This window comes from Clupea harengus, chromosome 6, assembly GCF_900700415.2.
Source record: "Clupea harengus chromosome 6, Ch_v2.0.2, whole genome shotgun sequence".
NCBI lineage: Eukaryota > Metazoa > Chordata > Actinopteri > Clupeiformes > Clupeidae > Clupea > Clupea harengus.
Window position 1 is genome coordinate 9,720,846 of NC_045157.1, and position 12,500 is coordinate 9,733,345.

A 12,500-nucleotide genomic window follows, 5' to 3' on the forward strand; every position below is an offset into this window, starting at 1 on the left:
TTACACCAGTGTGTCACTTCTGACGTTATATGCACATCAACTTCCCTTCTGCAACTCCTCCTGTTCCTGTAGTGCGTCCTTCATAAAAGATCAACTCTGTCCACACACACACACACACACACACACACACACACACACACACACACACACACACACACACAACAGACCACGTACGTGGCACATACACACACAGTCTTCCATATTGCTCCACAACACGCTTCCCTATATTTTTCCCTCTAGCTGGACATAGTGCTATATACACATTATATATTCAAATATAAGTATGTAAACCAGCACACAGTTATAACTCGTATAGTTAGTGTACGTGACAAGCACAAGCCACCCCTTCAGCGGAGTTTGGGGCTGGGTTGCAGATGACCCCAAAACCAATGGAACTGAATTCGTGGGTCTTTTTAAGTATGCACTAAAGATTGGCCATCGCCTCAGACGGGGGCCTAGTGGGCAAGCCCAGAAGGACCGTCTCGATTGGGGCGACGGCAGCACTAGATAAGGCGTCTGTGCTTAAATGTGTGCGCTCTAGTCAGATCCGACGAGAATTCAGAGATGTAAACATTCAGTTCGCTTGAGTGGCTGAAGAGGCAGCGCACAAAGGGGATGGGAGGAAGGGATTATTACTTTTTCTTGAACAAAGAAAACGAAAAACAAACAAACAAAACAAAAAAAAAACAACAAAAAAAAACAAAGGAGGTGGTGATGTTGGAGGGGGCAATACACAGCCACCACACCAACCTCTCTCTCTCACACACACACATACTTTACAAGATTCACAGGTTGGGATGGGTGGAAGGGACACCCCTGAAGAAAAGAAAGGATGGCGAGTGGGAGAGAAAAGCCTTCAACTCCCAGAATCCACCATGGTGGGTGTGTCCCCTACCGCCCAATCAGATCACAAGACACAGACACCACACGACACACATGGGATATACACGTTTTCCATTATTTAGAAAAATCTGCACACATATAGAAAAGGATTGATTTTTTTTAGCCACAAGACGAGAGCTAGAAAAAGAAAAACCCGCAAAAGAGGCCCTCAATCCATCCAGGGGGGGGGGGGGGGGGGGGGGCTGCTAAGAAACGAGAGAATAGAGATAAAGGAGGGATGTAAACAGAGCAGAGATCACGTCTCTGCAAGTGGTTGGGGGGAGGGGGGAGGGTAGGGGGCTTCTCAGCAGCTTTGGAGGCGTGAGGTATACTCCCTTTAGCCAGACAGAGGACAGGCTCCCTCCGGCCTTTCACTGACCTCTCAGCTTCCCTACAGGCTGCATAGTCAATCCGCCTGGGTCCAGGACGCCATTCTGGCTCACAGGACACAGTTACAGTTACAGACTTCAATGGGCAAGGCTGCTGGCTTCAGAAGCAACGTTCTCTCACTGGGCTCAGAACAAAATGGCTGATGCTAACACTACATTCAGAGTTCTGTGTGTACGAATAAGAGAGAAAGTGTATGTGTGCATGTGTGTGTGTGTGTGTTTGTGTGTGTGTGTGTGTGTGTGTGTGTGTGTGTGTGTAGGGGGTATTTGAGTCTGCCGACTGGTATGGCCAAAGGCTTGTGTGTTCATCTGTGCACAGTCAAACACTAGGCTGTTTATTAGACAAAGGCCAGTGAAACATTGGGATTCTGGGAACCGTTTTTTCCCAGTAACTATGGACAATAGAATTTTCAGGGGACGTTGCCATGACATTACCATACCAAAACAAACCATGTGTATCCATATATGGCTAAAGTTATAGTGACTCTCTGATTAGCTAGTCTGCTAAATGGGGTAGCTGAATTATTTCAAAAAAAAAAAAACACAACAGTACACATCTGCAGTAGCTATTTCAAGTAGGTCTTAAATTTGGTCTGACATGGATTTATGTTTCAGAAAAATAAGTATTGAAGTAGTTGGCAGTCTGAGTGTGTGTGTGTGTGTGTGTGTGTGTGTGTGTGTGTGTGTGTGTGTGTGTGTGTGTGTGTGTGTGTGTGTGTGTGTGCGAGTGAGTGAGAGAGAGGACCCAGTCTGTAGCCAGCAGGTCAGCCCTGAGATCTCATGGTACTAAAGGTGGATGGACTCAGGAGAAGCACAACCCCACTTGACTGCATAGGAGGAAAATCAAGGAAGCACATACAGGTTAATCTTAGTCCATTCTTATTTTTGTTACCACTAAGAACCACTTTCTTTTTTGTCTCTCTTCTGTGATTTGTAAACTCTACATCAGGACTTATGTTCAATTTCTTTTTTTTTTCGTCTTAATTTAAAAAGCTTGTCAACACACACACAGTTGAACATCAACGAGTTGCTAATATTTATATAGCTACGTTATGACAAGCTATTGCAGGAACACACCCCACAATCCAGCCAATAGCTGACAAGTAGAAGGGGAGGAAGGGATACAAAAACGACGCACACACACACACACACACACACACACACACACACACAGCACAATGACCAAACGCAAGGAGCACAGGGTTGCTACGGAGACCTCAGCCTTTAGCAACAAGGTGGCAACGACGACGTCTTGGAACACACACAGGAAGCAGCATTCGTGTTCAGTGTTCTTGTTGTTTCACTTCTCATTTGTTTGTTTGATCATTTGTTTGTTTGTTTGTTATTCTCTCTCTTTCCCCCCCCCCCCACATCTCCAGCCCTCGTGTTCCTTAGAAGAGTCCTCAGTAGAAAGAGCTAAGGTCTGCTTCTTATTCCAATGTTGAAAATGTAAACATTAAGAGGTGCCTTGCTTGAGGTACTGAGGCCAGTGGAGGCTGTCAGAAGGAGGAACAGGAAACTGGGGCTTTAGTGATCGAGTGAACGAGTGGACGAGTGAATAAGGCGTGTCAGCGATGCAGGCTCTTCTGAGCCTCCTTCAGAAGGGTGTCAAAGTCCATAGAGTCGTACTTGCTCTTCACTGGCCCAGGACCCGCCTCATCTGCAGCGGGAAAGACACACACACACACACACACACACACACACACACACACACACACACAGAGAATATTAGCACCATGGTCAAAGTGGAGCTATACAACAGCTGTAATGTTCAAGAATCCCAAAAAGGATTCTAGAAGGTACCTTTCATGAGAAAGTTCTCTTCAGAACCTTATGAATGTTCAAAAACTGTGGTTCTTGTGAGTGTGAACCTCGTGTATTCTTGTGCTGCGTTCTTGTGTGGTTCTTACCCAGGTCTATGTAGCGCTTCCGGCTGATCCGGCGCGACCCGCTGCCTCCGCTCTGGAAACCTGAGCGGTGCCGCTGAGAACCGCCGTTCTGTCCCTTCCTGAAGGTGATGACCCCGTAGCGTTCCCTGCTGACACAAACACACACAACGCCCTTTTAAAAATCAACTAGAACTGCAGTCGAAGGCATGTGTTGCAAAAATAAGTCTTTCTATGTTTGTGTGTGTGTGTGTGTGTGTGTGTGTGTGTGTGTGTGTGTGTGTGTGTGTGTGTGTGTGTGTGTGTGTGTGTGTGTGTGTGTGTGTGTGTGTGTGTGTGTGTGTGTGTGTGTGTGTGTGTGAGTGAGTGAGAGAGAGAGTGGGTGAGTGAGTGTGTGTGTGTGTGTAAGTGTGTGAGAGTGCAAGAGTACGTACTCGCTTTTGATGACCACTCTGCAATCCTCAGGGTCACCGAAGGCCTCGAAACGCTTGCGCAGCATGCTCTGGGTGACACTGCTGGGCAGGTTGTGAATGTAGAACACACGGCACTCATCCTACGCAAGGACACACACACACAATCAAATTAGTCTAATTAGTTAATTTGTTTCAGGCATACTTTATAAATATAATCACAGTTTTGGCAATTAGTATTAGTATTGTCATAATTATTATTATTGAAGACAGGAATCTGCTTTTTCGCACTCAAGCCGTGGCAGAGGACCATTGTTAATGTTACTAGTCACCACATTGGCTCTCTTTAGAATAAGAACCAGTGTCAGATCACACACACACACACACACACACTCACACACCCGCAAACACACGAACAGACATATCTATCTAGCTAATTGGTAAGAATCTGCACTCACGTCGTTCTGCTGTACGGCCTTCAAAATGTTCCGCTGTTTGTCTCCGTGGCAAGTCTCAGAGTTCTCACAGCTAAACACAAACAAACACACACACACACACACGCGTTAGGAAAAGCAATGGGTTGGATAGATTCCTGTATGCATGTAAGAAAGAAAGTGTGTCTTTTGTGTGCGAGTGAGTATTTGTGTCTTAGAGAGTGTGTGTGTGTGTGTGAGAGTATGTGTGTGTGTGTGTGAGACCCGCGCACCTGTAGCTGACTTTGCTGCCGGTGGAGAGGGGCTCACAGCAGGGGGCGGAGGGATGCACGTTGCCGGGAGACGGCGAGCGGGGTGGGAACGGCGCCATGTCCTCGTCCACGTTCCGTGCCGACAGCGCCTGGGGAGGAGACGAGCAGCCTGCCCGCCGGCCCTCCTCCTCGCACTTCGGGGGCATCAGGGTCAGTTTGGGGCAGAGCCGGTCGCCTTCCGGGCCCTCCTGCTCCTCGTCCCCCTCTCCGGGGCCCGGGGGGGTGGTGGGGGTCAGGAGGGCGGTGGAGGCGGGGCGCTTGCGACTCTCGGCCAGGTTGAGCAGGCAGTAGTCGTGGTCGCCGTAGGAACGCAGCGCACCGGGGCGGAGCTGCGCGTGGCCGGCCTGGCCCATGCGCTGGAGCTGCGCGTACAGCTCCGTCTGCTCCGGAAGCTTCCGCGCGTGCGGCCGAGACAGGAAGCCCCGGGAGGGCGGCGACGGCGAAAGCAACTCCGCCCCCTTCACCTCGGGCTTAAAGAGCTCCTCCTCCACAGACTTATGAGGGGGTGTGGTGGGAGGAGTCAGGCCTGGGAGATGTGAAAAAACACACAGAATAAGTCACCAGAGCCTTCATGCCTCGTGTTAATACTCTCATACTCAAAAGCTGTGTGACCAGTCTAATGGGACCTCTACCATGAAAAACACTCTGCATTCTGAAAGAGCAAAAAAACTCTGAAGATGAACCTGATTCAAACCAGAACACAATAGCTGCTCTCTACAGCTGTGCTGGGGGGGGGGGGGGGTAGGCAATATGGAGTACTGCAGGTGCCAAAAACCCAAAACCAATACTGGTGCTGGCGGCCCACCGGCTCAGCGGCAGTGTGTACTTTCATTAGTGTGTTTGCATTTCAATCCAGCCTCTAGCTGGAGCTGGTGTTGGGCCTCAGATTGCACCGGCTGATGTGTACACATCTCAGCACTGCAGTCGCTGTTCTGCAGTCGTCTGCTTCCTGCTGTGAGTCTGACTGCTGAGCGGTGAGCTCTAAACCTGCTAAACCTGCTATCTCTAATCATGAGGAAGACGTGCGCTACCGGTCTCGGACACAGGGGGCGCACCGGCGACTTTACCAGGAAGAGATTTGACAGGAGAGGAAGAACACAGAAACAGAACAACACTGAGGACCACCACTGCAGCACAGACAGACATAAACAAACAAACAAATAAATATTACCTGCTGTGCCACAAAGCTCCACGCTGAGTGTAGACTCAAACGGCTTGTTGGCATACTGTGAGTCTCTGATCACGGGGAGAGAGAAAGAGAGAGCGAGAGAGAGATAGAGAGAGGGAGATGGTGAGAGGGAGAGAGAGAGAGAGAGAGAGAGAGAGCGAGAGGGAGAGAGAGAGGGGGAGGGAGAGGGTGGGAGAAAAAAAAAGACTGACATCAAGAGACTGAAGGCTATGTGGGAGTGTAATGGTTTTGTTACTGTACTGTGTTAATTTGGACAGTTTTTTGCTGGTCTTAAATGCCACCTTAGTCATCCACACAATCCTAAAACAAACCACTTTCCTTATTTTTAGTTGTTTAGCCCAAAAAGCATCTGTAATTACAACAGCAGCCTCGCTGGTTCGGTGTGCTTTGATCTATTTTTAGAAGCGTGTTACTATGTGAGGCTTAAAAGTGCTGTGGGATGCTGGGACAAAGAGAGATTAAGAATGGATCTCATTGGTACTTCATGCAGATGGAGGAGTCCAGATGAGACTGAGCCGCTTCAGGGCAGATGCTGTGTGTGTGTGTGAGTGTGTGTGTGTGTGTGTGTGTGTGTGTGTGTGTGTGTGTGTGTGTGTGTGTGTGTGTGTGTGTGAGTGTGTGTTTGTGTGTGTAAGTGAAACCTACCCTGTGGATTTGGGAATGAGCGGAAGGCAGAGGCAGGATCTGTTCTCTGCAATGAGAACAAAACACACAGAAGCGTAAGAACATCATCTCCTCTGAGCGAGGCAAGGTTACCCAAGGTCAGACACGGCTTACTGCTGGGCAGGGTATGGTAGTGTCATGGGCAGGGTATGGTAGTGTGATGGGCAGGGTATGGTAGTGTAGTGGGCAGGGTATGGTAGTGTGATGGGCAGGGTATGGTAGTGTAGTGGGCAGGGTATGGTAGTTTAAGGCAGACATGAGTGGTGTTCTGACTGGACTGATGTATGTTATGTCTCTGCATTGGGGACAGCTCCTGTGGGTTGATCTGCAGAGGTGACTAGTGTTATCTTTAGAGGGCTGTTTGCAACAGCAGGTGCTCTGTGAATGTGATCTGTGCAGTCTGAACAGAGAGAAAGAGAGAGAGAGAGGGAAAGATGACTGCCTAAGATGGCCGCCTCCCTCGCATCACTTCCAGTCCCGTCCCAGGCTGCTTACCGTTGTCACCGAGCGACCTGCCCCTGCAGTCGGGGCTGCTGCAGCAGTCCTTCTGCCCCGTGGCCGTTTCCATGGAGATCTGTGGGGAATTGTGGGTAAGAGAGGAGCTGGCTGTGGGTGCGGGGCTGGGGATGGGCATGACCCGGTTGGGTCGCGACCTCTTGGCGAAGCGGCTGGGGAAGGAGGCGAGTCGCCGGGACCGACGCACCGAGAAGGAGTCATCCAGCTCGGCCTCCTCCTGCATCAGCTCCAACTCCAGCTCCAGGCTTTTCCGGGAGGCCTGCGGGGAGGCGGAGGAGGAGGCAGGAGCGGGGGCCGCGGGCGGGGCCTGTTGCCGCGTGCCGGCAGCACCGTCAGTCTTTTCGCCGCCTGGGCAGTAAGGGGGGCTGTGGACGCGGTAGGGCTTGCTGACGTCCGGTGGGTTGGCGGCCACCAGCAGGTCCTTCAGGAGCGAGTACGCCCTGACCTCGCGCTGCCGCGTGAACGCCCGCCGCGGCCGCGGCGCCACACCGCTGTTGCCATGGTGACTGGCGCTAGCCGCAGCGGCGGCGGGTCTGTGGCAGTTGGCGGTGCCCCGCTGGGCGGCGGCAGCGGAGGATGTGGCCCGGCGGGCTGCGGCGTCGCGCTCCTTGCGGTCCCAGCTGGCCTGCTTGCGCATGGGGAGGCAGTAGGTGTGCATGTACTTCACCAGCTCCACCACCGAGTGCATCTCCCGCTCGGACGAGAACTGCGGTTTGGGAGGGGGCGCGGGGGGGCCGAAGGGGACCGCAGGGGTGCAGCTCTCGCCCTCGCTGCTGGAGGACTCCTCCTCCTCCTCTTCTTCCTCCTCCTCCTCTTCATCTCCATCCTCCTCCTCAGACTCACTGTCCTCGTCCTCGTCCTCCTCGGCCACCACCTCCTCCTCCTCCTCCTCCTCCTCCTCCTCCGTGTCGGGATCCTGTCGGTCTGTGGTCAGGTGACGGTGCAGTTCTGTGCAGAGACGGCCAGCTGGGCGCACCGCCCGAGGCCTGCGCTCTTTAGAGCCTGTGCTGTTTGCAGTCTGCAGAGAGAGAGAGAGAGAGAGAGAGAGAGAGAGATAGGGAGAGAGAGAGCGGATGAGAGGGAGAGAGAGAGAGAGAGAGAGAGAGAGAGAGAGCGGATGAGAGGGAGAGGGAGAGAGAGAGAGAAGGAGGGAGAGAGAGAGAGAGAGAGGATGAGAGAGAGAGAAAGAGAGAGAGGATGAGAGGGAGAGGGAGAGAGGGAGAGAGAGAGGACAAAAGACAGAACAAGATGAGTCAAGTGCATACACAAATGCACACTTCTGTCACTGATGGACAGAATGAAAGTGGGCATGTGTATGTGTGTGTGTGTGTGAGAGTGTGTGTCTGTGTGTGTGTGTGTGAGACAGTGTGTGAGTGAGTAACAGTATGTAAATGTGCATGAGTGAGAGAGGTGAGTGTGTTTGAGTGTTTGTATGAGTGCAAGAGTGAGAAAGGTAGGTGTGTGTGTGTGTGTGTGTGTGTGTGTGTGTGTGTGTGTGTGTGTCTGTGTGTAAGTGGCAGCCCAGTCTCACCTTAAAGGGAGGCCTCACAGGCTTGAGGTGGTGGTTGCGGCTGCTATGGCGATGGAAACTGGCCTCTTTTTGAGAGTCGAGGCCCACAGGCACGTTTGGGGGGGTGAGCAGAAGCTTCTTTAACTGCAGGGAGGAGGAGAGAGAGAGAGAGAGAGAGAGAGAGAGGGTGGGGGAAGATAGAAAGAGAGAGAGGGAGAGAGAGGGTGTGGGAAGATAGAAAGAGAGAGAGGGGAAAAAGCAATTTTAATTAGCAGGCACATCACTTTTTTCTCTCCAAATAAACACACAGAACAGCACAGCACAGCACTGCACATAAAACAAGCAGACAGCACAGCATCATCTGTAGAAATGCTTTAGCAGACACACTCGCAGCTGATGTGGAAGCAAAGGGAGGGGGGAGGGGGGGGGGACATCAAAGTGCCCGAGAGAGACCTCTGGCAGTGGGGTGGGGTGGGGTCGTCGAGATGAGGTGGATACGAGGGTTTCTCTGGAGCCTGTGGTCGCGCTGCTGGGCCGCCATCACATCGGGGGCTGCGTGTGGATCCACAGATAACGGGAATGAGATTGCAGGCGTCTAATCCGGCTGGCGTGAGGAGCAGAGATGGAGCCCCGTCCCTCCCAGTCTCTGCCCCCGCGCACAGCCAACTCCTCTCACACTTCAGAGCCTGCAGTTAAAGACCCCCACTGTCCATTGATCCGGACCGGGGGGGTAGGGGGGGGTTTGAGAGTGCGCTGGAGTTGCCGTGTCACTGGGCCAACTTGGCAGGCTGGTCAGCGGTGGCTTTGAGTGTGCATTGAGGGGTGGGAGGGGTGGCTAGGGCACGTTTTTTGAGTGTTCTGCTAGCTGCTGGGGCCCTGAAAGAATCTGCTTCACAGACCAGCTCCCCCTGCGGCTCTCTGCTCAGCCTAAATGCCAGCTTTGTTCTCGCTTCAGTACCAGCCGCGACCACCAGAGGACCACCCTGAACAGCCGCAGACACGATCTTCCCCAGACAAAACAGACATTTGGCTGCAGTCTGAGATGGAGGGGACTAATCTTTCCACAGGCTATGGGACTCTTCCTCCTGCCCTTTTCTTTCTGTCCGAGGTGATTATTTCACCCTCTTCGTAGAGGCCAGGGCTGAAGGCTGGAGCTGAATTTAGCATCTCTTCAGGGCGAATGAAACCCTCGTGTCTGATCACTACTAACCCCCCTCACACACACACACACACACACACACACACACACACACACACACACAGGAGGCGTCTTCTAGAGTTAAGTCTTTGGATTCGATCACCTGAACGCCACAGGTGTTACTCATCTCTGAACACCACAGGGGTTAATCATCACTGAACACCACAGTGCTGCACATATCCATGTTTGGTTGCCATCTCATTGCCGTCTCTCGCCATGTGAAATGCCAAAGTCTGCCACCCCTCATTATGAAGAGGTCACTGATAATGCGAGTAATTTTCTCCATTTCACAAAACGGCCTCTTCCTCTGGCATCCTGCAATTACGTCTCTCTCTCTTGCTCTCTCTCTCTCTCCCAATATCCTTCCTCCTTCCTGTCGCTCCTTCGTTCTTTTTTTTCTAATTTAATTTCACTCCGTCCTGACAGCGATACAATGGCATCTTTGTGCCGTCTGAACAGAACGGGCTTTCTGTCGGTGCCAAAAAAGTTCTGAAGGCCCAACCTTAAGCACAGATAAGGGACCGGTGTATTGGGATGGGGGGGGGAGGAAGGGGGGGGGTGTATTGGGATGGAGGGATGGAGGGATGGAGGGATGGGGGGGGGTCAGTCCAGTCTGGACACGAGGAAAACAGGCTGTTGAGGAAACAGTTTGGAGGGGAAGAGGGAGCATTTCCAAATGACACCCATGTTCTATTACATTCTGTGAGGAGGGACAAATATGCAGTTTTCCTAGAAGAGGACCTCACAAACAGGGCATAAAACAGAGAGAGAGAGAGAGAGAGAGAGAGAGAGAGAGAGGGAGGGAGAGAGAGAGAGGGAGAGAGAGAGAGAGAGAGAGAGAGAGAGAGAGAGAGAGAGAGAGAGAGAGAGAAGGGGGCGGGGGGGGTTGAGATGAGAGAGTTGGAGGCCATTCATGGATAGGTGTGAAAACAGCACTGATATGAGGCATGGGCCGAGTCAGGTGAACGAACACACACACACACACACACACACACACACACACACACACACACAGTGTTTTCAAACACTCCAAAAGAGAAAAACAGGAGGAGAAAAGAGAGGTAAACCGAAAGAGCAGAATGGTGACGTACAGAAGTAGAGCGATAAAGAGAAAGAGGCACTAGAGGGATAATCATCTCTCACGCAGCGAGTTCAAAAAGAGTCCAGTGGCAAGGCTGGGAGATGTTTGCGAGCACAACTGGTCCCTGGTGCCCTGTCTGCAAAACGGCTTCTCATCATCAGGCTTAAAGCGAGGATAGGCAATGTATTTCAGAAGCATTTTTCATTTTATTTCTTCAAATTCCCTTTACTTCCCAACAGCAATGAATAAATCAAATGCTCTGACAATAAAAACAAACAAATCTGTCATCTGTGGCTGTTAAAAGCCTGTCCAATCATTTCATTCGGCCCGAATGCACTCTGTACGTGACCTGAGACTTCCACAAGGCTAGGTAGACATATTCCTAAAGCTAGCGAGCTAGTAGAAAAAGAATAATTTGTGTGTTTTTGTAGTTGTGGAAATGAGAATGAGATCTTTTCGGTTGTATACTTTCAAAATCTAGTGTACTCTTGCTGGTTGCTCCAACATTGCCTACCCTACCTTTACATAAGAGACTGAGAGAGACATAGAGTGAAAAAAGAGAGAAACTGAAACACAGAGAGAGAGAGAGAGAGAGAGTGAGAATAGAGAGAAGAGAGAAGAGAGAGAGAGTAGGAAGAGACAGGTGCCAGAACAAGAGAGAGAGACAGAGAAGAGTGAGAGAGAGAGAAGAGAGAGAGAGAGAGAAGAGAGAAAGAGCGAGAAGAGAGAGAGGTGAAAAGCCCAAAAAGAGAAAGGTTCAGACCTTGGTTGCCCTTCATACCCCAGCTGAGGGTAGAGAGGCCCATCCCATCCACATCCACATCCACCTGAAACAGGAAGGAAGAGTTCTTACTAGAGACGAGTCTTCAGGCTCGGACCCGGGCGAGCCGCCCAGCAGCTCTGTGGCCACTAGTGGGCGCCGCTGGCAAAACTGGTCCCGCCTGTCCTCCTCGTCCTCGTCCTCGTCTTCAGGGCCGTCTGCCAGGGAGGGGAACACGGACAGACCCCCCACCTCGTCCTCCACCATGCCGTCCAGGCTGTCTGTGAGCGCCGCCAGCAGGGCTGCATTCTCCTCTTCTATCTGCAGGGGGCGACAGACACATACCGGGTCAAGCTAACCCCAACACTCGTGCGCGGATCAATAAATGATGGAGAGACCATCATTTTGAACACTCTCTCTCTCTCCTTGTAACCACTGTGGTGGCTCAGTGATGCTTCCGTAAAGGCTAGCGGCTAACCTAGTAGCCAGGATCCGTAGCATGTTAAGTAACTGTAAATGGCCAATACCTGCTGTAGTAGTAAAAGTTAATGGCTGAGATGTGTAGCGTCTTAAAAGTAATTGAGAGAGTGGTCATCGCCACGCTGCTGTTGAAACGGTGCCAAACGGGTGAGCAACGCTACTTGTGTTTGAGCTCTCAACAGCAGGGCTATTTGATGGAGCTGAATGAATAACACTAGCAGAGGGGCCCCATGTCCATATATCCCATAACAATTCATTACCCACATAGCTAATGACACCAGAGAAGATGATGTCACCCATACTCCAGCCATTTTGGTCCCAGCCCCAGCCATGTTGGCTCTGCCAGAGCCAGTCGCTTGATGAGATGCAGGCGTCTCATCTTACTCGCTTACCCCCCCTAATCTGAAGGTTAACTGAACCAGGCTGTGGAAATCAATGCTTTCCACTGGCATCTAAAAATAAAGGCCCAAAGGGATGTTCCCCATTCAGGGCCTGTCCAGAAATCAATGTCAGCAGGGGGCTCGTGGCAGGGCTGTGGCATCAGCTGCAGGATGGATGCTGGGGTGAACGGGGTTAAAACGTTTCCATTTCTGGGGCGTTGTTTGGGTATGTGATCGAAGACTGTATGTCAAATAACCAAAAAACTAAAAAAAACTGCAGGTTCCCACAGCATGTGAGGCACACACATACACACTCTCAAACACACACACACACACACACACACACACACTCCTGTAAGTGTTTAACATTCTGAGAGGTTGAAATGAACAGGAGTGTGATCTGGTGATATT

General features: G+C 51.3%; 1 protein-coding gene across 2 annotated transcripts in view; it reads right to left on the reverse strand.

Annotated features, from left to right (window-relative positions):
* Nucleotides 1-2,597: 2,597 nt before the first annotated feature.
* Nucleotides 2,598-12,500, reverse strand: part of ppargc1b (peroxisome proliferator-activated receptor gamma, coactivator 1 beta) — a 58,010-nt gene continuing 48,107 nt past the window's right edge. The window contains exons 3-12 of one of the 2 annotated variants that reach the window (XM_012834296.3): nucleotides 11,323-11,550; nucleotides 8,212-8,334; nucleotides 6,660-7,698; nucleotides 6,147-6,192; nucleotides 5,484-5,548; nucleotides 4,274-4,838; nucleotides 4,026-4,095; nucleotides 3,592-3,710; nucleotides 3,182-3,306; nucleotides 2,598-2,931 (exon numbers count right to left, since the gene is read on the reverse strand). In XM_012834296.3, the coding sequence (XP_012689750.2) occupies nucleotides 2,840-2,931; nucleotides 3,182-3,306; nucleotides 3,592-3,710; nucleotides 4,026-4,095; nucleotides 4,274-4,838; nucleotides 5,484-5,548; nucleotides 6,147-6,192; nucleotides 6,660-7,698; nucleotides 8,212-8,334; nucleotides 11,323-11,550 (2,472 nt within the window). In that variant the 3' untranslated portion in view covers nucleotides 2,598-2,839. Of the gene's footprint in view, nucleotides 2,932-3,181; nucleotides 3,310-3,591; nucleotides 3,711-4,025; nucleotides 4,096-4,273; nucleotides 4,839-5,483; nucleotides 5,549-6,146; nucleotides 6,193-6,659; nucleotides 7,699-8,211; nucleotides 8,335-11,322; nucleotides 11,551-12,500 lie in introns of both variants that reach the window. The other variant, XM_012834295.3, reaches the window with a different exon arrangement.